The sequence below is a fragment of the Carassius gibelio genome, chromosome A25 (assembly GCF_023724105.1).
Source record: "Carassius gibelio isolate Cgi1373 ecotype wild population from Czech Republic chromosome A25, carGib1.2-hapl.c, whole genome shotgun sequence".
Classification (NCBI taxonomy): Eukaryota; Metazoa; Chordata; class Actinopteri; order Cypriniformes; family Cyprinidae; genus Carassius; species Carassius gibelio.
The window spans coordinates 7,658,767-7,682,757 of NC_068395.1; the positions used below are offsets into that span (position 1 = coordinate 7,658,767).

General features: G+C 38.1%; 1 protein-coding gene across 2 annotated transcripts; it reads left to right on the plus strand.

Moving 5' to 3' along the window:
- The first annotated feature begins 592 nt into the window (after positions 1-592).
- On the plus strand, positions 593-23,894 carry LOC127947442 (lysine-specific demethylase 7B). Of its 2 annotated transcripts, XR_008151292.1 has the most exons (21): positions 593-760; positions 10,179-10,264; positions 10,477-10,594; positions 11,175-11,335; positions 13,990-14,131; positions 14,239-14,425; positions 14,785-14,947; positions 16,380-16,467; positions 16,751-16,857; positions 16,971-17,062; positions 17,320-17,406; positions 18,266-18,511; positions 18,607-18,710; positions 18,945-19,111; positions 19,685-19,782; positions 19,863-20,032; positions 20,166-20,314; positions 20,401-20,459; positions 20,611-20,875; positions 21,252-21,399; positions 23,032-23,894. XR_008151292.1 is itself a non-coding variant. In XM_052544563.1 (20 exons), the coding sequence occupies exons 1-20, from the start codon at positions 663-665 to the stop codon at positions 21,338-21,340; spliced, it is 2,676 nt and encodes an 891-aa protein (XP_052400523.1). In that variant the 5' UTR covers positions 593-662; the 3' UTR covers positions 21,341-23,894. The 2 variants fall into 2 exon arrangements, 1 of the variants encoding a protein (XP_052400523.1); XM_052544563.1 differs by having other exon boundaries at positions 21,252-23,894.
- Positions 23,895-23,991: the final 97 nt, after the last annotated feature.

The following is a 23,991-nucleotide window of genomic DNA, read 5'->3' on the forward strand; positions in this document are numbered from 1 at the left end:
GTTAAAGGAATAAATACTATGTATGTAAATTATATTTACATACATTTCAGACTTATTTAAATGTTAGCCCTATATATTTTTTTTATATAAAACAAAAGTAATCTTAAAGTGTAAAAATGCAGTGAAAAAATGACATATATTTAGGATTTTTGTTTGTTTGTCTGCTTCCCATCATGCATGATGGCTGTTAAAACATATAAGTTTGACAAACACATTTACCAAATTCTAACCCAGAGGTGTTTCTACAGGTAAATTCTGGACAGCCTGTATTGAAAATATGGTGGGAAATGCATCTCAAACAAGACCAAACAAATTAATTTTTAACAATTTTGCATAATAAATCCTAGTCTTTGAGGATTGACTTTAAATATGTGCTCTTGTCAGAAGGTTTAATCTACTGAATGGACTTTAAAAACTTTAATTTATTCATCTATAACTCGTTTCCTTCATTTAGTGCTTTTTATTATCATAAGACATTATCGTATTATGTAATGATGTAGTGACTTGGCGTGCCTCGCGCTCAGTGTTTATGCGTGGCGTCACGGCATGCTCTCAGCGCCCCTCCTTCGCGTTCCTCTCGGTGTTGTTTCCGCATAATTAGACGGAATCCCCGCCCAACCCGATCCCAGCTTGGCTGCGTTGTTTGGGGACACAGTCCGAAGATGGCGACGGCCCAGCTGTACTGCGTCTGCCGGCAGCCGTACGATGTGAGCCGGTTTATGATCGAATGCGATATTTGCAAGGACTGGTTTCACGGCAGGTAAGGAATTCAACCGTGTCTTCGTCATCCGCTGCGTCTGAAAGTCAACAAAATACTCCGTATGAAATCCTATGGCACTTCGGGTTGTCAGTAAACCGTGCGTTGAGCTCGCTCGCTCGCACTGAGGCGATTTCACGCGGTGCTTTGTTAATCTCCCACTTTGCAGTTTTCACAATATAAACCCTCGTGTTACCCGTCTGTTAAAGCTTCGTTATTGCTTTGCAGTAACCTTGGATTGTTTTTCCACGGCTTCTCAAAAAAATCCGAGCAGCAAAAATGGGTTCATGTAGGGTTTTCTCAGAAGCTTTTGTGGCTAGGAGTTGCAGAGCATCAGCTGACATTAACCCCTTGTGTAGTTTTGTGTCACATAAAAGTAAATAAATGTCAGCATCGAAGTGCACGTGAGATTGTGGTGTGTCAGACGTCACGTGAAGGTTTATTAATGTTTCACACTTAAAAGCAGTTGGGTCAACCTGCTACATGTCAAACAGCAGAAACTAAAATGGAAACATAAGATGAGAGAGAAACAATTTGGAACGAACTATTGGTCGATGTGGTGCTGAAACTTGCATGCTTTGAGTGAACTCGTGCATGATGTTTTCTTCAATACTTGTCAACAAAATAAAATGTATATAAACTGTATTGGTTGTTGGAGGCATTAACAGAAAATATAAAGTATTGGAAGAGTCTTATAGGAATTCTGTAAGGAATTCGCGTTCAACATTAATTACATTCACTTGCCGAGCAACATCTGCTTATTTTATTTATTTATTTAATGGTTTTTTATTTTATGCAGCCCGTGTTGCGAATTGTATTGCTTTTAGCTCGTAAATTAATTGTCTAATACATGCAAGTTATTTCTTTGTTGGTTTTTCTACAGCAGTCATAATGTGAAGTGTGAGGAAACGTGGGGGGTTTCGATGAAAAGTTACACGGGGAATGGGATGTATGGGGGGGGGGATAACTAAACAAAGACGTGTGGTTGAGTTTACTAGCTCAGACCGTTCCCTATTTCTCTCGTTAAATGTGCATTACTTATTGCTATAAAAGTAGCGTATAGTTTGGGGTTTTGCTAGGTTTTATTGGAGTAGTAAATATAAAAAGGAAAGTCACGTTTGTAACGGTGCTCAGCGCCTTAGGCTTTCTGTGATTGTTTGGTTTTTTTGATTGACAGCTGGGGTCGGGCATTTAAATCCCTAGTTTTACAAATATGGGCATATGGTTCCTCCTCTTAAAGGGAGAGGTACCGTTTGACGTGTGCAGCTCGGAGCTGAAGTCATGTGTGAAATGCTCGGGATAAAATTAGCTTGAACCATAAATATAGCCGAAAAGCCTGCAAGAACACTGCTTGTTTATAAGTGTGAAATTGCTGGATGGCGCGTTTTAGTTTGCTTGCGAACCTTTACACATTAATTTAAGGGGGGAAAAATGTTAGATGTATATATTAAATAAGTGTTGTAGATAAGCTAGGTGTGTGTTATAGTTTTAAATTAATAGTTAACAAATATGAGAAAATGTTTTATAAATTATTTAAATTTACATTTAACATTTTGATTATTATTAATATTGAAATATATTTATATAAATGTGACATTAAAAATAGGAACTTTTATTACTATTATAGACAATTTATGTACATTTAAATGTATTTAAATCATTGCAAATCACACCACAGCTTTGGTCTGAATAAATAACAGCATATTAAAAGTCAGTCTGAAAGATCCTAAATTCCCCACCCTTACTATAAAATATAAATATTTAGCATGCTTTTCAGGCATTCTTGCAGTAGGCCTATGTGTTTGAATTGCAAGTGATGTTGAATTTTGCCAAGGGGTTTCTGTATCTTTGCATTACAGCATTGTGGTGTGTTGATAACGTGGACTAATCGTATTTTTAGGTGTGGTTGGTGTGCTCTGTTCTGTTACTCAAAGGTTCCATGTGGAACTGCTGCCCGCCACCAATGGGATTAAGCCGTCTAGCCGGTCACTCAGTCCTGGCTGTTATCTGGCTCCATGCACAGCCTGGTTTGGGAGGCAAGAGCCGCTAGGGGTGAAGGACTCTGGGGATTACAAAACTCCTGATATTCATGACAAGAGGCCCAGTCGTACAGTTTCAGCCTTTCAAAAGCTGCCCATACATGCCTTACTTGTCAGGTGCAGGCCAGTTTTACAGCATTCACGGTGACCTTAGAAATGGAATGTTACTAATGGTTAGTTTATCCTCAGAAAATCCTCTTAAATCAGTTCTGAGGTCTGTGATTCTCAATGCGTCTCTGTCTTTTGAATAATTGGTGTATTTGCATGCATGATGCACGTGCGTGGGTGTGCTTGTAGGAGGAAAGATTGATGGAGGCCTCTCTGCCCAGAGGCAAGTTCAAAGCCCCATTCATCAATGTCCCTCTGAGGCTGAAAACACTGAGGAGAGATAGATGACTTCTGTCTTGTCAACCCAGGTTTTTGTTACTTGGATTGGCCCGGTCAAAACGTCACCCCCATGTTTGTATGGGACATTAGGGATTCTTGATCATGATGATGATCCTGTGAACATGTGCGGTTTCACTAGAATATCAATTAGGATAAAATTATGTGATGATAATCTGATGGAATCTTATGTAAAGTTGCTTTTGCTAAAAGACAAAAAGAAAATATCTCCTCCATAAATACGATTACATGATTCTAAACACAAGTAGAGTAGATCTCTGGATATCAGTTTTCCATAGTCTTTAGTAACATTATTTGAGCTGTTTGTCAGATGGTTTTTTTTAAAGACTGCTTACGTTATGATTAACAGCCTTAGGTTGCCAACCTATTGATTTCAACACCATCATCTGTCACATCAGATAAGGGCTGTTATAGTATTTTAATGCATTGAAAAGGAAAAGTAGTTAGAGCTGTGGGAATGTCGCCTCAAACCAAGGTTGAAAGAAGTCTCTTCTTATGCTCCCCAAGGCTGCATTTATTTGATCAGAAATACAGTACTGTGGAATATTATTAGAAATGACTGCTTTCTATTTTTAGATATTTGAAACTGTAATTTATTTTTTTTCCTGTGATGCAAAGTTGAATTTTCAGCATCATTACTTCACTCTTCAGTGTCACATGATCCTTCAGAAATGATTGTAATATACTGATTTGCTGCTCAAGAAACATAAGGGTCTATGCTATTTTCAGTGGCAGTTACAGTCGTGTTTGTGTTTAGATCTCTAAACAAAGCAAGAGTTTGCAGCACAGTTGTGTCTGGAGGAAGTCCACCGCTATTGTTGGGGTGATGGTCTTGGCCAAGCTTGTGGGTTTGAAGCAGTAAAGCCTGGTTTCCTCTGCTAAATGCAGCTTCCTGTGCTCATTACTCTCAGGGCTCGTCTGCGTTTAAGACAGGCGGTCGTTTTCTTCACAGAGACATAAGCTGGAGAGGTGAAGGTTTGGTTTATCTTTCGTTGCCTTCATTTTATGTTCTGCTTCCTGCTGCTTCACTGTCTGTTTGCTGACTTTTTTTCTGCAGACAGTTTCCTGGCTTCATTTAGCGAATAAGTTCAGCCACACATCATGATGTGCAGTGTCCTCTGTGTTCTTTGCAGTGGAGCTCTTTAAAGGGTTAGTTCGCCCAAAAATGTAAATTATGTCATTAATAACTCACCCTTATGCTGTTCCAAACATGTAAGACCTCCTTTTATCTTCGGAACACAGTTTAAGATATTTTAGATTTAGTCCGAGAGCTCTCAGTCCCTCCATTGAAGCTGTGTGTACGGTCTACTGATGATGTTTTTCTTACCTTTCTGGACATGGACAAAGTAGTCCATGTGACATCAGAGGGTCAGTTAGAATTTTATGAAGCATCGAAAATACATTTTGGTCCAAAAATAGCAAAAACGACTACTTTATTCAGCATTGTCTTCTCTTCCGTGTCTGTTGTGCGAGAGAGTTCAAATCAAAGCAGTCTGGATATCCGGTTCGCGAACGAATCATTCAGTTCACCAAATCGAACTGAATCGTTTTAAACGGTTTGCATCTCTAATATGCATTAATGCACAAATGACTTAAGATGTTAACTTTTCTAATGTGGCTGACACTCCCTCTGAGTTCAAACAAACCAATATCCCGGAGTTATGCATGCACTCAAACAGTACACTGACTGAACTGCTGTGATGAACACCGAGCCGAGCCAGATAACGAACAATAGACTGACTCGTTCACGAGTGAAGAACCGGTTGCATCGGTGTTCGGATCACCAGTAGTTCTTTCGGACAGTTCACCAGTTATTTTGCGCTCGACATAATGGTGTCATTTGCGATGATCACTCATAACACTAAGAATCAGTTCTGAATAAATCACCAAAAGAATCAGTTCAGTTCAGACGCTCTGTGAGTCGGTCTGCTGCACGCTGAATCACACATGCGCAGTATCATCAGCTCTTCGGTTCACGAATCGGACTCGTCTGACAGAAACGGTTCCTGACTCGTGAACGAGTCAGTCTTTTGTTCGTTATCTGGCTCGGCTCGATGTTCATCTTCAGTTCTCTCTTCACAGCAGTTCAGTCAATGTACTGTTTGAGTACATGAATTACTCCAGGATATTGGTTTGTTTGAACTCAGAGGAAGTGTCAGCCACATTAAAAAAGTTAACCGCTTAAGTCATTTGTGGATTAATGCGTATTAGAGATGCGAACCGTTTAAAACGATTCAGTTCGATTTGGTGAACTGAATGATTCATTCGCGAACCGGAAATCCAGCTGCTTTGATTTGAACTCTCTCTCACACAGACACGGAAGAGAAGACAAGGCTGAATAAAGTCGTTGTTTTTGCTATTTTTGGACAATGTATTTTCGATGCTTCAAAAAATTCCAACGGACCCTCTGATGTCACATGGACTACTTGATGATGTTTTTCTTACTTTTCTGGACATGGACAGTATACCGTGCACACAGCTTCAATGGAGGGTCTGAGAGCTCTCGGACTAAATCTAAAATATCTTAAACTGTGTTCCGAAGATAAAAGGAGGTCTTACATGTTTGGAACAGCATAAGGGTGAGTTATTAATGACATAATTTTCATTTTTGGGTGAACTAACCCTTTAAGACAAAGGGAATGGGTTCACCTCACAGTCCTGCTCAGCCACTTAGTCTTGCTCTTCTATCATTATACCCTCAAGCAAAGCACTTAACCTTAGTTTATTTCAGAGGACTGTCATTGTAATTAGAGTATAGGTCACACAGGATGGAAAGTGTCCACTAAATGATGAGTAACTCAAGCTTGGGACTTCTGGATACATACAAGAGGTCATCGTCAGGTTCTGCTTTGCTGTCCAACTCGGAAACCCTACACTTCCACATCAAATTTGGTCCACTATAAATTAAAGTCAAGTAAGTGAGCTAAAATTGATTCGTTTACCCAGTCCTGAGGTTATAGAACTGCACTTTAGGCTTTCAGCAGGTTAAACAAATGAGAATTCTATCATCATTTAATCACCATCTTGCCAATCCAAACTTATGCTGAGCAGAGTTTTCACGTTGCTCTTTTCCATACAATGAACGTGAATGGTGACCATGAGGTTTCCCCAATTTTTGCAGGCGTGATGCAATCATCTCAAACGAAATCCATCCGATCTGTAATTTTGTGTGTGGAATGGTAAAAGAAGCATTTCCCCACACAAAATGTGTTAAGCGGAAGAAAGTAAGTAAAGCAGGTTTGGAACAACATGAGGGTGAGTAGGTGATGATGGCAGAATATTCATTTTTGGGTGGACAATCCCTTTAAGTGTTCTGAATCATTACATTTCCTTCCAATTCCCATTCCTACTTCTTTAGTAGCACAAATTAGGACTGGTTGTGATAGACTAAATAGACTTTAGAGTTCAAATTCTCCAAATTTTTATGCATGCTTTAGTCAGCAAGGAGGCCTCAGGCTCAAAATATTGTACAAAGTGGGATTCTGAGACCATAATGGGATATATGGCTTACATACTGTGAGCTCTGCCTGTGATCTTGCCATCACCATGGAGATTCTTTTCATCTGCTTGCAGTCTACGTGAATGATTGGTTAAGCCTTCAGGAGATCTAATTGGTTTGTTAGGTTTATGCACTTGCAATTGCTCCTTCAAAGGAACCTTCAAGTATCTTCCAACCCATCCCTTCTGCTACTAAATCCCTTGCTAGGTTCTACATTTGATGTAACAGGCTGCACAAAACCAGCCCTTACCTATTATCTCAGGAACCATCAGGAATATTTTGCGCTTTTACTGGGGGCCCAATGGGCACTTCTCCAAAAACGTGCAAATTGAGAAAAATGGCCACATCCTTATTGTTTGTTTGGACTTGTTCCATCTCCTGATGAAGCCTACATTTCCGCTGAGTAATGACTATGTCTATTCAGGATAAATGGCAGGTCATAAGAGCTCTGAGAGGAACGGCTGTTGTCAGAGCGTTCTTCAACCGTGGAAGAGGATCTCGCCCTTCACAGTCTTTATAAAAAGCCACTCAGTGTGCTCTCATGTCTTTTAAGGCCAAATCCCAATATCTTTTTAGGGCTTAAAGGCTCTTCCTTCCAGATTTATGATACTGATGGAACGGTGCCTAGAGGCTTGCATGTGTTGTTATTTCTCAAATCAGTCAGTTTTTAGTCAAAGACTCATCCAGTACGGTGATCTAGTACGTTTTGTCCATGTTGTTTTGTTGTGATGTGCATCCTTTTTAGACAAAGGATTTGGACAGATGCAATGACATTCTGTTTCCCGTCAAGATCCCCCCTCCACTCCTGACAAACATGCAATACTAGTGCAACAGCATAAGCCTTGGAAATGAGCAAATGCAATAGTCTGGTAAGATTTAAATGAATAAAATAACACTGAAACAAACAAGTCTGTTACTGCACCTCTCATACTTTAATGCTATTTATCATATTCCATGCTTGAACCACCCACTTAAAAATAAGTGCACGATTTAGCAAATCCCATGAGGTTTTGTGGAATCTGTTTATGACAAGGTTATAGATGTTGGCTTGCTTATCTACTTTAATTATATATGTATTCTCAGATATTTCCAAACCAGCATTAAAGGAAAGAAACGCTGGATAGTCGGCTAACTTCAAAGACAAGTTCCTAACAATTGTTGATAATGTTTGTGAATAAAACAATTTCACATTTTTGTGTACAAATAAATGAGCAATAAGCATTAATAAAAACATCAAGAAAAACAGTAACTCATACTATTTAACTTATTTCAAAATAGTAAAAGTAATCAGTTACTCGTTATTTATGTGAGTACTTGACTGCAACCCTGATTATTTCATCATTTGACTCTTCAGAGTGGAGACTTGTGAACAATATTGCACTTCATATTTTCTTTGCTTGTTGCATCATTCTCTCCTTCTGCTTCAATCTTCATATTACACTAGCAGCCCACCGATCCCTCATGATGTAAGCTCTCTTGAGGCCTGAACTCATTCAGATTCGGTCTTTTCTCTCCCATGCACCCTGTTCCTTTCACCCGTTTTGCTTGGCAACAGAATGTTTCAGCATCTGTTATCGTGCCTCAAAAACTCTTGAGTCAGAATCTGTTTTTAGTGACGCAGTGTTCCTTACCACAGATTACTCAGATGTAGTAGGAGTAAATCTTTCTCACAGATTTGAGGAGAAAGCCAGTGTTTCGTCCTGCTGTAGGTCAAGAGCAGAGGCACTGTGATGTAATGATCTCCATGAGTCACTTCCTGCATGTCCTTTTTGGTTGTCTCATCACAGTCACAAGTGAGAGTCTGAAGGAAAGGAGGGAGGGAAGTCCTTGGCCAGCATTTGGAGTGGCAGCTAGATCAGTTTGTTCTGGCTCATTTGAAGAAATAAAAAATGTACGTGGATGTGGTGCACTTCCTTCCGATTGGTGCATCATTTCCGCTATATAAAATGTCTGACTTGACTAGTTAATTTTTGGATAATAAAACCCTTATGCCATTTCAAACCAAGCTTTGCATGAATCCAGTTCATTGAAACCAAATAGCATTGGTACTTGGCTTGCATGTATTTGAACTTGGTGATCCAAGTTTAATTGTGTGTAAATGTGAATAAGAACTTTCGATTTACAAAGAAAGTGTTTTGTTTTTTTTACAAAGAATTAACAGATAATTGGGATGTATGAAAGAAATGTGCATATTCTTATGTGCTTTTCTGTTTTCCGAATTATATTTTGCAATGTAAAACAATATAAAATATTTTTTTTAAATTGGGAGAATACCATATACATTAGAAGTGTATGGAAGCTTGTTTCTGCCATAGTATGAAAAAAATAAATGCAACCTTTTTTCTCGCAATTTGGACTTGGTAGTAGTCAGAATTATAACTCATAATTGTGAGATAAACTTGCAAATCTGAGAACAAAAATCTAAATTAGGATATAAAAACTCGCAATCACAAGGAAAAAAGTCTGAATTATGAGAGAGGCACAATTACCTTTTCTTTTTTTTCTAGCAGAGGCAGAAAAAAAACACAATTCTGAGATTAACTCTGAATTGCAAGAAAGTCCGCAATTCTGAAGAGATCTCACAATCCTGACTTTTTTTTATCTCAGAATTGCACATATCGGTTTACGTCTGAATTAAATTTAAATATGACTTTATACTTAAACCTTTTTGAGCAAGCCAAAAAAAACCTGAAAACACATTTTTAAAGGACTGACATTTGTGTAATGTTTTTTGTTTGTTTGGCAGCTTATTTTCTTGATAATGTGGCTATATAATACCTCTTGTTCTTGTGGCATTGAAAAAAAAAAACGCACATCCCCAAATTTTCCAAGTAGGAAGGCTGATTTACATCTTTTGATGTGGACACACCATTGCCACTCAGTGCTACCATTTCCCACACTCGTTTCCAACACAAACACACTCCCTTCCTCTGTTCACCTTCTGTCTCGTGCCCTAGAGCCAAACCAGATGTAACCTCACATCTGGAGTTCTGGTTTAGCCAGGCCTGTCTGGGGTTAAACATAATTGACCGTAGATGACCCAGTCTGGAGTTGCTCCTCGGTCACTGCAGAATCTGTTCAGTCTTTGGCAGGATTAGATTTCAAGCGTGGTTTGGAACGTTTTACAGTTTGTGTGCTATATGCGATAATCGAGGTTACTAAGTTAGTTCAAAAAGCCACTGAACTCTTCAGTTGTGGGGGATGTTTTAATAAGCTCCTTGAGCAACTTGTTTTTATAGTTTTAACATTTTAGCAACTTATGTTTAGCATTGAAGTTCTGTACTATGCAGCCTAAATGTCATGCAAGATCTTGTCCTCCTTCCTAAAATCTATTCACGTGGCTAAAACAGGTGTACAGTTAAGATTTGGGCCAAACTTACATCAAAGATGCATTGGTCATTGCAACATGATTATGCTCAGACAACTATTTAATGTGTACAAATCTTTAAACTAAAAAATGTACGTTATTTTCTTGCAGCTGTGTTGAGGTAGAAGAGCACCATGCTGTGGACATTGACGTTTACCACTGTCCCAACTGTGACGTCCACCATGGACCATCTCTGAGTACGTATCCACTTTTTGGACTTTTTATAAGACTAATCAGATGGAGACTGGAACTGGTTTAAGAGGGTTCACAGTATTTCTAGTCCGCTAAACCGTTGTGATCAACAAGCAGTGGTGCACAACAGATGTGTGTGGTGTTGTGGTAGTCTACTAATGTCTGTGGTATAGTTCTGAGGCCAGCCGTAATAAATTCTCTCTGCCTGAATTTACAGTGAAGAAGCGAAGAAACTGGCACAGACACGACTACACCGAGCCAGATGACGGCAGTAAGCCAGTGCAGGCTGGCACCTCTGTGTTTGTGCAGGAGCTGCAGGCCAGGACCTTCCCCAAGTACGTGTGCGAGCTGTGGGAAACCAAAACCGTCATGGCAAAGCACTCCAGCGCTTGGTGCTTGCTCATTATGCCACATTACACATATGGGCACAACTAATGTTCTACTTTGAAAACAAGTGATTATTGTGACTTTTCTTTGTGAAATTTGTTTAGTGTGAGTCAGGAATAAAGTTAAAGAAATAGTTTGTTTTTTGAAGCTCCACAAAGAATTCGAAAGGACCATAAGAATTGTCCATACAACTTGTACACTACGCTAATTTTCAGCAGCCATCAATCCAGTCTTCAGTGTCTTATAATCGTTCATAAATCATTGTAAATATGCTGATTTGCTGCTTAAGAAATAGATTTTTTCTAGGACTCTTTGAGTTCAAAGAATAAAAAAAAAAAAAAGAAACCATTTTATTTGTGCATTTTACATTGATACTCCTTTCATGAATGCATTAAACCGCTTGGGCATATTCAAGAATTTTGGAGAATAAACTTTTTAATTAAAAGTTTTTTCAGTTCTTGCTTGAGTAGTTCATACTTGTTACTCTGATCTGCTCTCTAATCAGTACTTCTGTGTTTTAATCTGCAGTGGAGATGAGATCTTGCAGCCAATGCAGGGCAGTCAGGTCACCCAGAGGTATCTGGAAAGACATGGCTTCCGCTATCCCATCGCTGTACACAAAATGGAAGGGCTCGGCCTCCGCTTACCTCCAACGGATTTCTCTGTCAAGGACGTTGAGCGCTATGTCGGTAAGGAGGGAGAGTGGAATAAGCTACTGTCGTCCTTTTCACCCTGTTTCTTTCACCTTAACCCATTGTGCTCTACATTTATAGCCATTGAGCAGCAGTGCTTCATGGGTTTAAATATTAATTCCATTAAGAGTTGTCTTCATGTAATGGAGTTGGATTACATTCCAGCCACTGCAGAGATCAGATGTTAATCTTAGGTGGGTCAGATGGCTCTAACCTTTTAGCAAATATTAATCAACCTGTAATGAAATAAAGGTGCAGATAAAAGTGGTGTTCCTTTACACCAGCCTAGCAGCCCTAGTCTCACTGAGAGCCTGGTCCTTATAGTGTCTGTTTACACAGTCGGTATATCTTCCCCACTGAGCTTTGTCCGTAAAGTTTAGGTTACAGCTCACTCCTGTACACCTCACATTTGTGTGTATAGTGTATTGTTATCGTGATACACACACACAGTGATCAGCTGCTCCATTTGGGTCCTGAAGGGGAGTCTACGGCCCACTGGGGATGGAAGTGTGATTATGTTGGACTTACAGTGAGGTGATGACAAGGTTTGCTCCTGCTGCGTCTTCTGGTGACCCCATAACTTAAGTCAGGCTGCTACTAATGTATTTAGCCATTTAAGCTAGCAGCCCGCTAAGTTTTTGTTTATTTTTTCACTGATTTTTAAAAGGTAGCCTCATTTACCTTGAGTTCACACTGAATAATATTGAATGACCCGACAAATATGGTTCAAACTTTTCATCACAACCTCTTTATCCCCTATTTCCTCTGTAAACACATTTCTAATATTAGCACAAAATGCTAATTGTCGACATTTTCTCTCTAATTTCTGCAAAATACATGCTGATTTGCTGCAAAATTAGCTATTGAGATGCAATACAGAGAATTTGTGAGGAATGTCAGAGATGCTTGTCTGTACAGTTTTCTAAGCAACGCAACTGTGACTTTTTAGCAACAACTATCAATAGGTGCAACATTCTTTAAACTGCGTTCACACTAGTAGTGTTTTCTTGCACCTAAATGCAAACATATTGCAGGCAAAAGACTAAATATAATATAATTTAATATAATCCGTACATAAAAGCAAAAATGAATGAGAAACAGAGCTTGCTCTTTTCCATCGCATATGTTTATATACGGCAAAAATGCAAAGGAAAGTCGCTCTTCATTTGCATAAAGTTGAAGGATTTTCAACTTTCTCGCCATCTCTGTTGAAATGAATGGGATTGTGCCACTTTGATGCTGTGCGTCGCTTGTAGTGTGAACGAGGCTTTAGGGTCAAGTAATTTCAAGTTGGTTTCTAAACAGTGATCCATCAAAACTAAAATCAGGTTTTTATTTAGCTGAAAACTGGAACTGAAATGTAGGTAATTAAATTTGGGTAAATGAATCATTTAACTTTTTATGCTTTTCAGGGTTTCGTATACTTAGGTGAAAAATGAAACGCAGTTGTAATAAAGCTTTTTTGGCAATGATCTCTTTATATATAAGTACAAATGAATTATTTTAGTTCAGCATAATATTTGTTTGCAGTAAAGTGCATCCATACTGCTAACCTGTTGTAGCTTATCCATATTGTGCACATGAAATGCACACTCAAATCGTCATTGGCACTAATAAAATGTCAGTCAATAATTTTGGCCTCTTTAACTATTTTGGCCCAAAATTATTTCTTGTTTTCGGGCTGAATACTTTTAGTCTGCATAATTTTGGTGTGCTGCTTTATGCTGAACGTCTGACGACATGCCTTCCAAAAAATTTGTTTTTAAAGTTAACTGCAGTGACGTTACATCTGGAGCTCAGACTAAAAGCTCAAGATTTAGTCCTTAATGCACTTCTGACTGCTAACTGCAGGCTAGCTGCCCAGCTAATTCAGTTATTTCCATGGGCAGCTCGCCTGCATCTCTCTACAGCCAGAAAAATTGAACACTGTGGGTTATTTTTTTCAAAATTTCCATTTGCTTATAATTACATTTTATGTCTCCAGAACTATTAAAATGTTTGTTGTTAGTGGATAAAAGTAGTAATTAATAGCATAAATGCTTTAATTTATGCACATATAAACACTTACTACAGTCTTGGAGCTTGTGGTGCTTGGATTTTTAAATCAAACCCATATTTGTTGAAGCCACCAGTGGTGCATTTGAATCCATAAAGGATCCAGTAGACGTTTTTATTGGCAGTGTTGCAAGTTATGTCGATCCAGAACAGCAATAAATGATCTCTTTATGGTCGTCTTTGTGGGATGAGTCTGTTTCTGGCTAGATGCACTAGGGTGCCATTTGAGTACACAAACACCAGCTGTCCTGCTTTGTGTTTGAGGCTTTTCCCAGCAGCTTTCTGATGGGTTCTGATGTTGTTCCTGCCTGTTGTCAGTCTCCGTTATAAACATCAGCTGATTTCATGTGAAGAAACATCAAATGAAGGCAATCTTTCACTGGAGCATCTGAGGAGAGATGGCCCTGGGAAACTTTTTAGTGCCAGAAGGCAGTCATTCTTTCATTTAAAATGTGCTTTATGGCCATTTAATGATGTTGATTTTTGCAATTTATTCATGTGTTTGTGTTTGTTTGGGTAATGATATTTGTTTTTGTCTTATGTTCTTTTGATGCCTACACATGCACATCACTAAACTTTGCTCCCTTTGCTTAAAGGAGGTGACAAAGTGATTGATGTCATCGATGTGGCCAGGCAAGCAGACAGCAAGATGAAGCTAAGTGCATTTGTGAAGTATTACTACAGCCCTCAGCAGCCCAAAGTCCTCAACGTCATCAGTCTGGAGTTTTCAGACACCAAGTTAGTATTGTTTTAAAGAGCCTAATTTGTTACTGTTGTTGTTGAACACAAAGGTGCTTTTCCTCGTTGTGAAGCAATGTTCATTGTGATTCCAACCTTGCACTCAGGATGTCAGAGCTGGTGGTGGTCCCTGATATCGCTCAGAAGATGTCTTGGGTGGAGAACTACTGGCCCGATGACTCTTACTTTCCCAAGCCCTTTGTGCAGAAGTACTGCTTAATGGGCGTGAAGGACAGTTATACCGACTTCCATATTGATTTTGGGGGCACATCTGTGTGGTACCATGTCCTATGGGTAAGTTCACATTATGAGAGTTTGATCTTTCAATTCATTAGAGAATCCTGACCAAAAAATTAGCATAGTTTACAGCTGTTTTCAAAATAAGTAATGCCTAATTGCCCTCACAGGAATAAAGTAAATTTTATACTGTATATCAAAATAGAAAGTTATTACTGTTTTTGATCAATTAAATGCAGGCTTTTTGAGCACGAGAGGCCTTTTTCAAAAACATAAAAAATCTTCTGACCCAAAACTTATGAATGATACTTTACCTTATTATTTAAAAATAAATAAATAAATACAAATGGTTAAATTATTTGACACCAACTAGTATATAGGGAAAATAAATGACTTCTTAATTCTCTTCCCTGTAGGGGGAGAAGATTTTTTACTTGATAAAGCCCACCCCAGCCAACCTTGCACTGTATGAGGAGTGGAGCTCATCTCCATCCCAGAGTGAAGTGTTTTTCGGGGAGAAAGTGGACAAGTGCTACAAGTGTGTCGTGCGGCAGGGAACAACACTTCTGATCCCAACAGGTCAGTATATTATTTCATTCATTAAATTTCATTTTAATAATCCAATTATTTATTGATTATATTAAATGGTGATGATAAATTAGCATTCTTATAAAATAAAAATGGCATTTTTTTTTTCTTGCATAACTTCTAAAATAAATTATATTTGTATTATGTATTGTCATGTCATTCACATGAGACTGTAATTCAAACGACAATGCTCCAATCAATTTCCGAAGGACAAAATCAAGTCATGCCTCACATTTCCTTTCTTGTTTGAGAAGCTGTTTTACTCCGTATACATCACCGCAGGGAAGAAATGAAAAGCTTCATGCTGACTTGAAGCCAGCCTGGCATAGCAACAGGCTTAACCAATGGTGTGAGTTTGGGGCGGGGCTACTGTTTAAGTGAAAACCGGCTTAAAAGCAGTCATTATTGTATTTGCTAGTAGTACAAAAATTAAGTATTATGTTTATCTCAGGACTTTTTACTGACAACTGTTGCTGGCTCGAGGACTGGTATTCTACTTTGTGGAGCAGCTGTCTTTAATGGCAGTTCCACAGAAAGCCAGGGCTGATTTGTGCTCTTCGTTTCAGGTTCAGACGAAGCAGGAACGAGCAGAAACTCTTACCACCCAGAAAGCCACATGAATCTAAGCAATGTGTTAACCAGTCTAGTATTAATCCTTCATTAGTGAAGCTCCAACCCCTTTTTTGAGTTACAGTATTCATTTGAACATATGTCGTCATCATGACTTCATATCATATATGGGAAGCATCATAAATCTGAATGTTTAATGAAAACCCACACTCAAAATATGTGGTCTTCAATGAATCTGGTTCCCAGCTGTTTTGAGGGCACTAGCAGACCAGTTTAAGACCGTGAGATCCTGCACGTCCCCTGGTGTGAGACAAACTTCAAAAAGTCTACAAAACCTACAGTATGAAGGTTGCTCATTGTCAGGACTCTGCCTTTGAATCTAATGTATATTTATGCATTCCGACCCTTGTGGCCTGTACGTTGGAGCGTAGACGGGAAGTCGGGGATGTAGTTGACAGACTGGTTGTTTGGTGGGTTCTGCAGTGGGTTTTAAACACTGTGAAGGTTTGATTCAGCTCAGCAGGTCTCAGTTAGCCATATAATCGCTGCAATGGATGGCCCACCCAGTGGTCAACTTTTGGATGCCATTATGTTGAAAGTTCTGTGCATTTATACAGTTTGTTGTACAAGCATGGGTTTAGGTGTTGGTGTGATATTTCTATGAATTTGAAAGTCTAAATTGTCCAAAAGATTTCTGTGGTTTTTGTGAAATCTCTCTCGGTTTAGCTTTTCTGTACAGCGGATATGAATGGCTCTCTGTCGGCAAAGGGACAGCTGCAGTCCAGACCAGATGTCTGGATGTGTTTGCATCTGTCGGTCAGCTGTTTTTTCACACTCATGACCTCCCTTGCAGGATGGATCCATGCTGTTCTCACCTCTCAGGATTGCATGGCTTTCGGAGGAAACTTCCTCCACAACCTCAACATAGGCATGCAACTCAGGTGAGCGAGCACTTTCACTTTAAGACCTCATTCAATCAGAATTGAAGCACTTTGGCTTATTATTTAGCTTTAGCTTTGGGAAAAAAAAGTGACATGTAGCCAAGTATGGTGTCCCTTACTTGAAATTTGAGCTCTGCATTTAACCCATCTGAGTGCACACACACAACAGTGAGTAGTGAACACACACACAAAGAACACTCACCCAGAGCAGTTGGCAGCATATTGTTTTCTTACTTGTGTATATATTGTGGCTTAAATGTAACTGATTCTGTCCTTGTCTTAGGTGCTATGAGATGGAGCGGCGTCTGAAGACTCCAGACCTCTTTAAGTTTCCTTATTTTGAGGCCATTTGTTGGTATGTAGCAAATAATCTGCTGGAGACTCTCAAAGGTACATCATCTTAAATCACTCAGCATGTCAATACAGAGCACTTAAATCACTGGCATACTGCCACAACGTTCCTGGGTGTCCCTCCTAATCTACTGTTTATTGTCCGTCATCAGAATCCCGAGAAGATAACTGTCTGCCTCCAGAATACCTGATCAAGGGAGTGAAAGCTTTGATTACTGCACTGAGGAACTGGCTAAAGAGAGAGGTGCAGGAAATAGTGTCTTACCACACCAGAAACCGCATCTGTCAAATCAGATCCTGAGATGAAATGCTAAATTAAAATGAACTCTAAATCCCCCTGCAATCATCCCATTGTGCATTATAATCCATGTTGGAATAATGCGGGCAAGGGGCATCCCACAGTTGCCGATATCTGGTGCCAGTGGTTTTGGGTGGGAAACTGAGGTTTGCTCTGTGGCACAAACTGCTTATTGTCATGCCATGTGTGCTCATCTTCCCCAGGTCACAGAGCCGGCCAGTGAGGTCCCTGACCATATCAGACCCAACCATCTCATTAAGATGCTCACCAGGGAAATCCAGTACCTTGAGGTAAGCCAGACTGCTTGAAACATGCTGAAACTTACTTGCTTGGACAGTCATGTCTAAAAGAATGAATTTACAGTTATAATGTTGTAGGTTATATCTTTTTTTTTTTTTTTTTTTTTTTTTTAATGGAGGTTCCACAGGAAGGCATAAAAAAAATCAACACCAGAAAAAAATAAAATAATAATTATTAATTATTATTATTTAATAATTATTATTTAAATAAAAGCAACAAAAGCTAAAATGAAAAACATTTTAAAAACAAGAAATCAAAATGGTTATTTATTTTATTTTTTTAGTTCTGTTGCTGCTTTTATTAAATGATCATAAGAATAAGAACATTTAAAATTGATCATGCTCATTTCCCATGTTTTTATTTTAGATTATCTTTGCCATCAGCTTACATTCACTTAGTTAATTTAAAAAAATATTACTACTAATATTATTTAATATATCATATCCATTTTTCATGCCTAAATTCACTTGTGGTGTTTAAAATTACCGATTTTAGTTTCATATTTTATTTTTCAATTTATTAAGACAAAATGATCAGCAATGATGAATATCAGCAATTTATCCGTTAAAGTAGTTTACTAATTGAACAAAAATAAAAATTCTGTTTTTTTGTTGTAGTTGTCATTACTGTGGCTGTTGTTGTACTAATTATTTAATTCTAACGAATTTATCAAACCTAAGAAACCTAAAATGTAAAGTGTAAAAGGGTCTTAATATGAATCCATTTTTGGAGTGTAGTCTTAAGTGTTACAGTTCTTTGGAGATTAAAAAAAAAGTTCTCAATGCTGCATTATGAACTAATATTGTAGTTGTTGTATTTGAACTTAAAATGCTGTTTCAAACACCCAAGGATTATCAGAATGGGAACTGTGGAAGCAAGCTAATGAAATCTCAAGGAATATCTACGTGTCCTTCCACGAGGTTGGCGCACGAGAGAGGTTCTCACGCACGCAGGACAGCCAGACGTCTTCGTGACCAGCACCACCATCATCATCATCATCACTCTCACAGCCCTAAAGCTCCCTCAAACCTCGACATCTTCGAGCAGCACACCCAGGAAGTCTTAAAAAGACTTGAAATGGGTCCTTATGAGGAGGTAAGTGGAATTAATGAATAAATGCCATTGAGGCTGATCTATAGAGAATAGTCAAAAAAATGATGGTCTTTAAGGATGCCTCATTTAACCTGAAGGTCAATGGCAAGTTCAACAAGGTCTCCACGGCCTCAGCTGCAGTTGTGGAGCAGAGCTTGGACAACCACCTGCATCTGGTGCTGTGCAATGGACGTATAGTCAGGTAAACCACATCAAGATTATCATATATTAGTCAGGAGCTGCAGTAATTGTAGCATATGAATCAACACGTTACCAAATACAAGACACATTATTAACACTTATTGTTAAATTTAGAAGGATTATGAGGTAATAGTCAATTGCAATGGCGTTTTATTTAATTTTTGGCTTATTTTGGTCGTGTGATTTTGGGAACATGTCATTTTAAGTCCTTTTTCCCATCTGATTGTCCACGCAGAGATAACAGGCAGCATGCTGGAGAAAAAAGACCAAGGATAAAAGAAGACGAAGGCTCCAGATATGTGAAGATTGAGTTACTCAAGATTAAACTAGTATCTAAAGCGGAAGAACAGGAAGTGGATATTGAAATGAAAGATGGAGATCAGCATCATGTAGCCTTTGCAGGTACCATCAAAAGTCTCAAATTCAGCACTGCAGTTAACTTTCCCCGTATATAATGCAGAAAATTACGGAGCAAGACATGCAAAAAAAATAAAATTGTGCGCACAATTTACTAATTCATTCCCTCAATTTACTAAAACGTGCAAAGGATTACTATTGCGTTCCCTCGATTTACTATTGTTCGCTCGATTTGCTAAATTGTGTGTACGATTTAGCAAATCGAGGGAACGAATTAGTAAACGTGCACACAATTTATAAATCAAGGGAACGCAATAGTAATCATGTGAACGTTTAAGTAAATTGAGGGAACGAATTAGTAAATCGTGCAAACGATTTAGCCTTATATTTTTTCCTGTGTCATGTGCGGGGCTCCGTAGAAAATAAATACAAAAATACATCCAAATCTTTTCAGAAAGATGTATTTGTTTTATCATTTATTTATCCTTTTATGCAATTGTGTGTACTCTAGTCACTAGATGTTTGCATAAGACGACGTTTCAACTGTCTGTATTACTATTCTCTCAGCTAGTGTATAAAATAATGTCCCTGCCCCTAATCTGATCCTTTTTTTCACAGATCTTAATAAGCTAGAGAGTTCAGATCTCCCAAACAGAAAATCTGTATTTTCAGACATCTCATCGGATTCTGAATCAGATGAGGACTGCACTACACAGGTATGTTGCCATTTCCCTTCGTGCACAGGAAGCGCATAGAGTCCTAGTTTAGGTTTAATCCTCTTTTCCGATCCGTGCAGAAAAAGAACTGCTCTGAGGGAGAATCTGCAAGTTCTTCAGAAGAAGAGGAAGATGAAAAGATTAAGACGAGCGGAGACGACCAAAGTAAAACCAAAAGTTTCTCCAGCTGCACAACGGATACGCACCAATCCAGGGAAAAGCTTGGCCCTTTTGAAAAATGTTGTAAAAGGTGAAAGCTGACATCCTGGAGAACAATTTAGGGTTTTGTGTGTTTTTAAAATCCAGTGGTTTTCACAATCTAGTGAACGCAATAGTAAATCGAGGGAACGCAATAGTAATCAATCGTAACAATGCATTTGCAGTGAATATGCTACCTCGCCAAGCACAGAAGAGGATGCTATCCAGGGAATGCTGTCTATGGCAGGGCTGTTGTATTCTCACCCATCAGAAGATCCCAGCAGTTCCCAAGAATCCTGGTGGTCTCGAACCAACCATCCCTCCCCTGACTACAGTAAGAGTTCATGATTTTTTAGTGCACTTTTTCTAACAAAATATTATATTGTTGAACCATTGCATCTGTTCTTTTTCCATTCTCAGGTAGAAAGGAGGTTGCATCAGGAGAGGAGAACCAGGATTCAGACAGCGATTCATCACAGGTAAACCCTGTTCTTCTGTAAACCAATCCTTTTCTGGTGTATGTTATAGGAGAGATTATGAAATTTTATTTAAATTTAAATTGATATATGTTTTGGCATTTACTCCAATGGCCAATGTCTCGGTTCAGTCTTTTTTTATTATTATCTTTAGGAGGGCTTTCGGGAGCATGATTCAGAAGGAGGATGTCATGCTAAACTCAAGCATAGGATCCAGGAACACAAGAACTTCATGGACAGCCAGGGCAGCGGCAGCAACAGCAGCAGTGAAGCTTGGAGCAGTCGCACACAATCCCCAACCCACGGGGAAAGTCCCACTTTGGGCTACCAATACTGTGAACCATCCCTATCGCTACCTCTGCACCCATCCAAGAGGCCTGCTTCAAATCCCCCACCAATCAGCAATCAGGCCACCAAAGGTACAGCATCACCATTGAACATTTTAACACAAAACCTGCATGTTTTACTGTTAAGATACTAGTAAATCGTGTTTGTTTTTTATGTTTGTTGTATTTATTTGTTTTTACATTTCTTTTTGTATGATTTTTCTTTAGTTTTGTTTTTTTACTTGTTTGTTTTTTCTTTCATTTTTGTTTATTGTTGTATTTTTGTTTTACATGGTTTGTTTTTTGTTTAGATTTTTATTTGTGTTTGTTTTTTATTTGTTTTTATTTCTAAATACATATTGTATGTTATTATAAAATTAGCTTTTATAAAATCTATTTATTTATATATATATATATTTTTTTTTAATTCACCTTTTTTAAAATTTTTTGGCCTTTCTCTTTCTTGTAGGTAAACGTCCTAAGAAAGGTATGGCCACAGCAAAGCAGCGATTGGGCAAGATTCTCAAATTGAGCAGACACAAACCTTTCTTTGTGTAGTTCCATTGATGGCAGTCGCGCTCGCAGAAGGTTTGGGATGCTGAGCGTGCATGTTAAAGGTGACAACACACTGGCTCAAAAGCTTTGGATTAATCGGAATAATTACTCCACACAACACGTTTTGCTAATAAGCATCCAAAGTAACAAGGCGTCTGAAAGGAAATAAGACCGAAAACATTTTTTAAGGCTTTCAGTTCTCAAAGATGGCATCCAAATTCAGGTTTACTTTCTATATAAAAGCGAAGACTAGCATGTTGTCAGGATGCTTCCCACAACTAAAAACGCGTCGCTTTGAGGATGTGCATCTTAAGCAAGCTGGCAATTGAGTGATGAACTGATTTCATAAAGGTGCTTTACTTTTTTGGTCTTCTCATTTTGTGATTGCAACCAACTTTTCCTAGCTAATTACTCCAGTGAAGAAAATTATTATTAATGCCTCTAGACAAAATTTACACAGGATGACTGCTTCAACTACCTGTCAATCAAAATGTTCTGACATTTTGATAGAAATTTAAGGGGAATTTTTTTTATTTTTGTCAACATTTGTATTCATTTTTGTCATTTTAATTTGCTCGCTAGGTAGTTTGATTAGCTATGTTTGGTCCTCTGTTGCCGCCTAGTGGGCATCTGGAGACTTGAAGGTATCATTTCACATGAGGCAAGAGACGTTTTCCCTTAATTTATTTCTTTATCTTGGTGCTTTATTTTTATTTTCTATACTGTTATATATAACTTATTTATTACTGGTGAAAGAGAACAATTTTATTTCATTCAGCATTTAGGAGGTTTGCTGTTCTTCGGGGTCTTAATATGCATCTGTTTTTCAAACGTTTAAATATTTGTGGCCATACAGCCAATTAGTGTAAAGGCTTAGCTGTTTTTCTAAATTTCATTCATGTCTGTATTGCATTGTGGGTAAGAACAAACATGTTGTGTAATAAGAAGTTAATATTTCCTTAAAATACCTGCCCAAATAGTCCCATTATGTCCAAATCTTTCATTTTTACCTCACAGTGTATTTGAAAAAAAAAAGAAAGAAACTGTGAGTTTGTTCTCAACCAGGAAAGTCACCACCTGTTTTGTGGCTGTTTTTACTGATATTCTAAGGATCTGGTTTCAGAGCCATGTTGTTTCCATAAGTATAAAGTTCAGCTGCCTCGTCAAATTCTAAAACATTGAAATACAGTTTGAACTGGTGCTGTGTATAGTGAGAAAACAAGACATTTTAGATGGCCAAGGAGCGGGGGAGAATTTGTACCTTTTTCTTTTTTTTTATGTTGAAATGTATTTGGCTACTTGTCTTTTTACAAAGAATCGAAAAGAATATTTATTTTTTTAAAGCGAGTCTTAAGAGAGAATTTTTTGCAGTTGTATCAACACCGTGTATTGAAATATGGCGATATCCTCGCGTTTTGTAAGATATGTGTGTGATTTTGAGGTAGTTTGTTCTGGTGTTGTGTGGAAGACCTCAGGAAATAGTTTGAGCTCAAGGTTTTGGAATCCTTTTGATGAATGCCAAATAATGTAATTGTGAAAGTCAGGTCTGGCTTTGAATTTTTGTTGTCCTGGCAGTAAAAAGAGCTGTATTAACTAACTTAATATCAAATTTCTTAGTAAATCTCCCCATGAAAGAAAATGATGTTATTTTGTATTCTATATTGGTTAAATGTTCTCTTTTATAACATTTACAGCAACTCCAACAGAATCTACAATGCTCTTCGAGCAATTACACACATTCCATAAGCATCCAGGAACGTCTATGACTGATTTCATTAGCTCAAAGGGCTCACATACGGACTGTTTTTCTGATGGACAGCTTTGATACAAACTATTCAAAGGGCTTCAGTCAACCCAAAGGTGCACAGAATTGAGCAGGTCATTATAACCAGCACAGTATTGTTACTGTATGTCATCTTCCGAGGTTTTGTGGACTAAGATACTCGTGCATTGTGGTTTGATCCATTTCAGAGACAAAAACCACAATGCCATTAATGTAGCACCTGTTGCATTTCTCCTTGATAAGATTTTCATTTATGTTGCTTTGTTTGACTAGGATTTGGGCCAAAGTGCACATGTATTGCATTCAGAACTTTCATTTGTTTGGGGGATTGGAGGAGCTTCTGTATTTTTCCAAAAAAAAAAAAAAAATGCTGCACTGCATTAAAGTGTCCTGCATTAGCTATGTTACACTACACTGTTTGAGTTTTTTATTGGTACTGTTTTAACCCAATGAATATCTAAATGTGCTTGATAAAAGGAAAAAAACTTTGCTGGCCTGCAGGCAGGGTTTGTACCATGTACCAGTACTTGTACAGTATTTATTTGGCATTCTCTGGTGTGTTTTACATTTTCTGGTCAATTTGCAATCAGTTACGTGTTTGTTTATGGAGTGTCCTCTGACATTTTCAAAGCATTCAAACGTTTTCAATTTTGCTATGGTTGTATAATTTTGTTGAATATTTTGTGACACTGTAATCCACCGCTAAGGCTTTTGAATTTGGTATTTTTCCATTGTACAATGTGGCCTGTACACATTAAAAGTTATACGAGTGAATGAGGCTTCTTTATTATTATTTTTAAATATATATTTATATAATTGAATATTATATTGAATTTTATGTTAATTACTTTTGTCACCGTTTTTGTGTCCT

What these genes read in the sequence shown, in the direction of transcription:
- LOC127947442 (XM_052544563.1), top strand. Translation starts at nt 663, where the DNA reads ATGGCGACGGCCCAGCTGTACTGCGTCTGCCGGCAGCCGTACGATGTG. An exon ending in AACATAGGCATGCAACTCAG is followed by an intron (nt 16,468 to 16,750) that starts GTGAGCGAGCAC and finishes TCCTTGTCTTAG; the next exon opens with GTGCTATGAGATGGAGCGGC. An exon ending in TTTGAAAAATGTTGTAAAAG is followed by an intron (nt 20,033 to 20,165) that starts GTGAAAGCTGAC and finishes ATGCATTTGCAG; the next exon opens with TGAATATGCTACCTCGCCAA.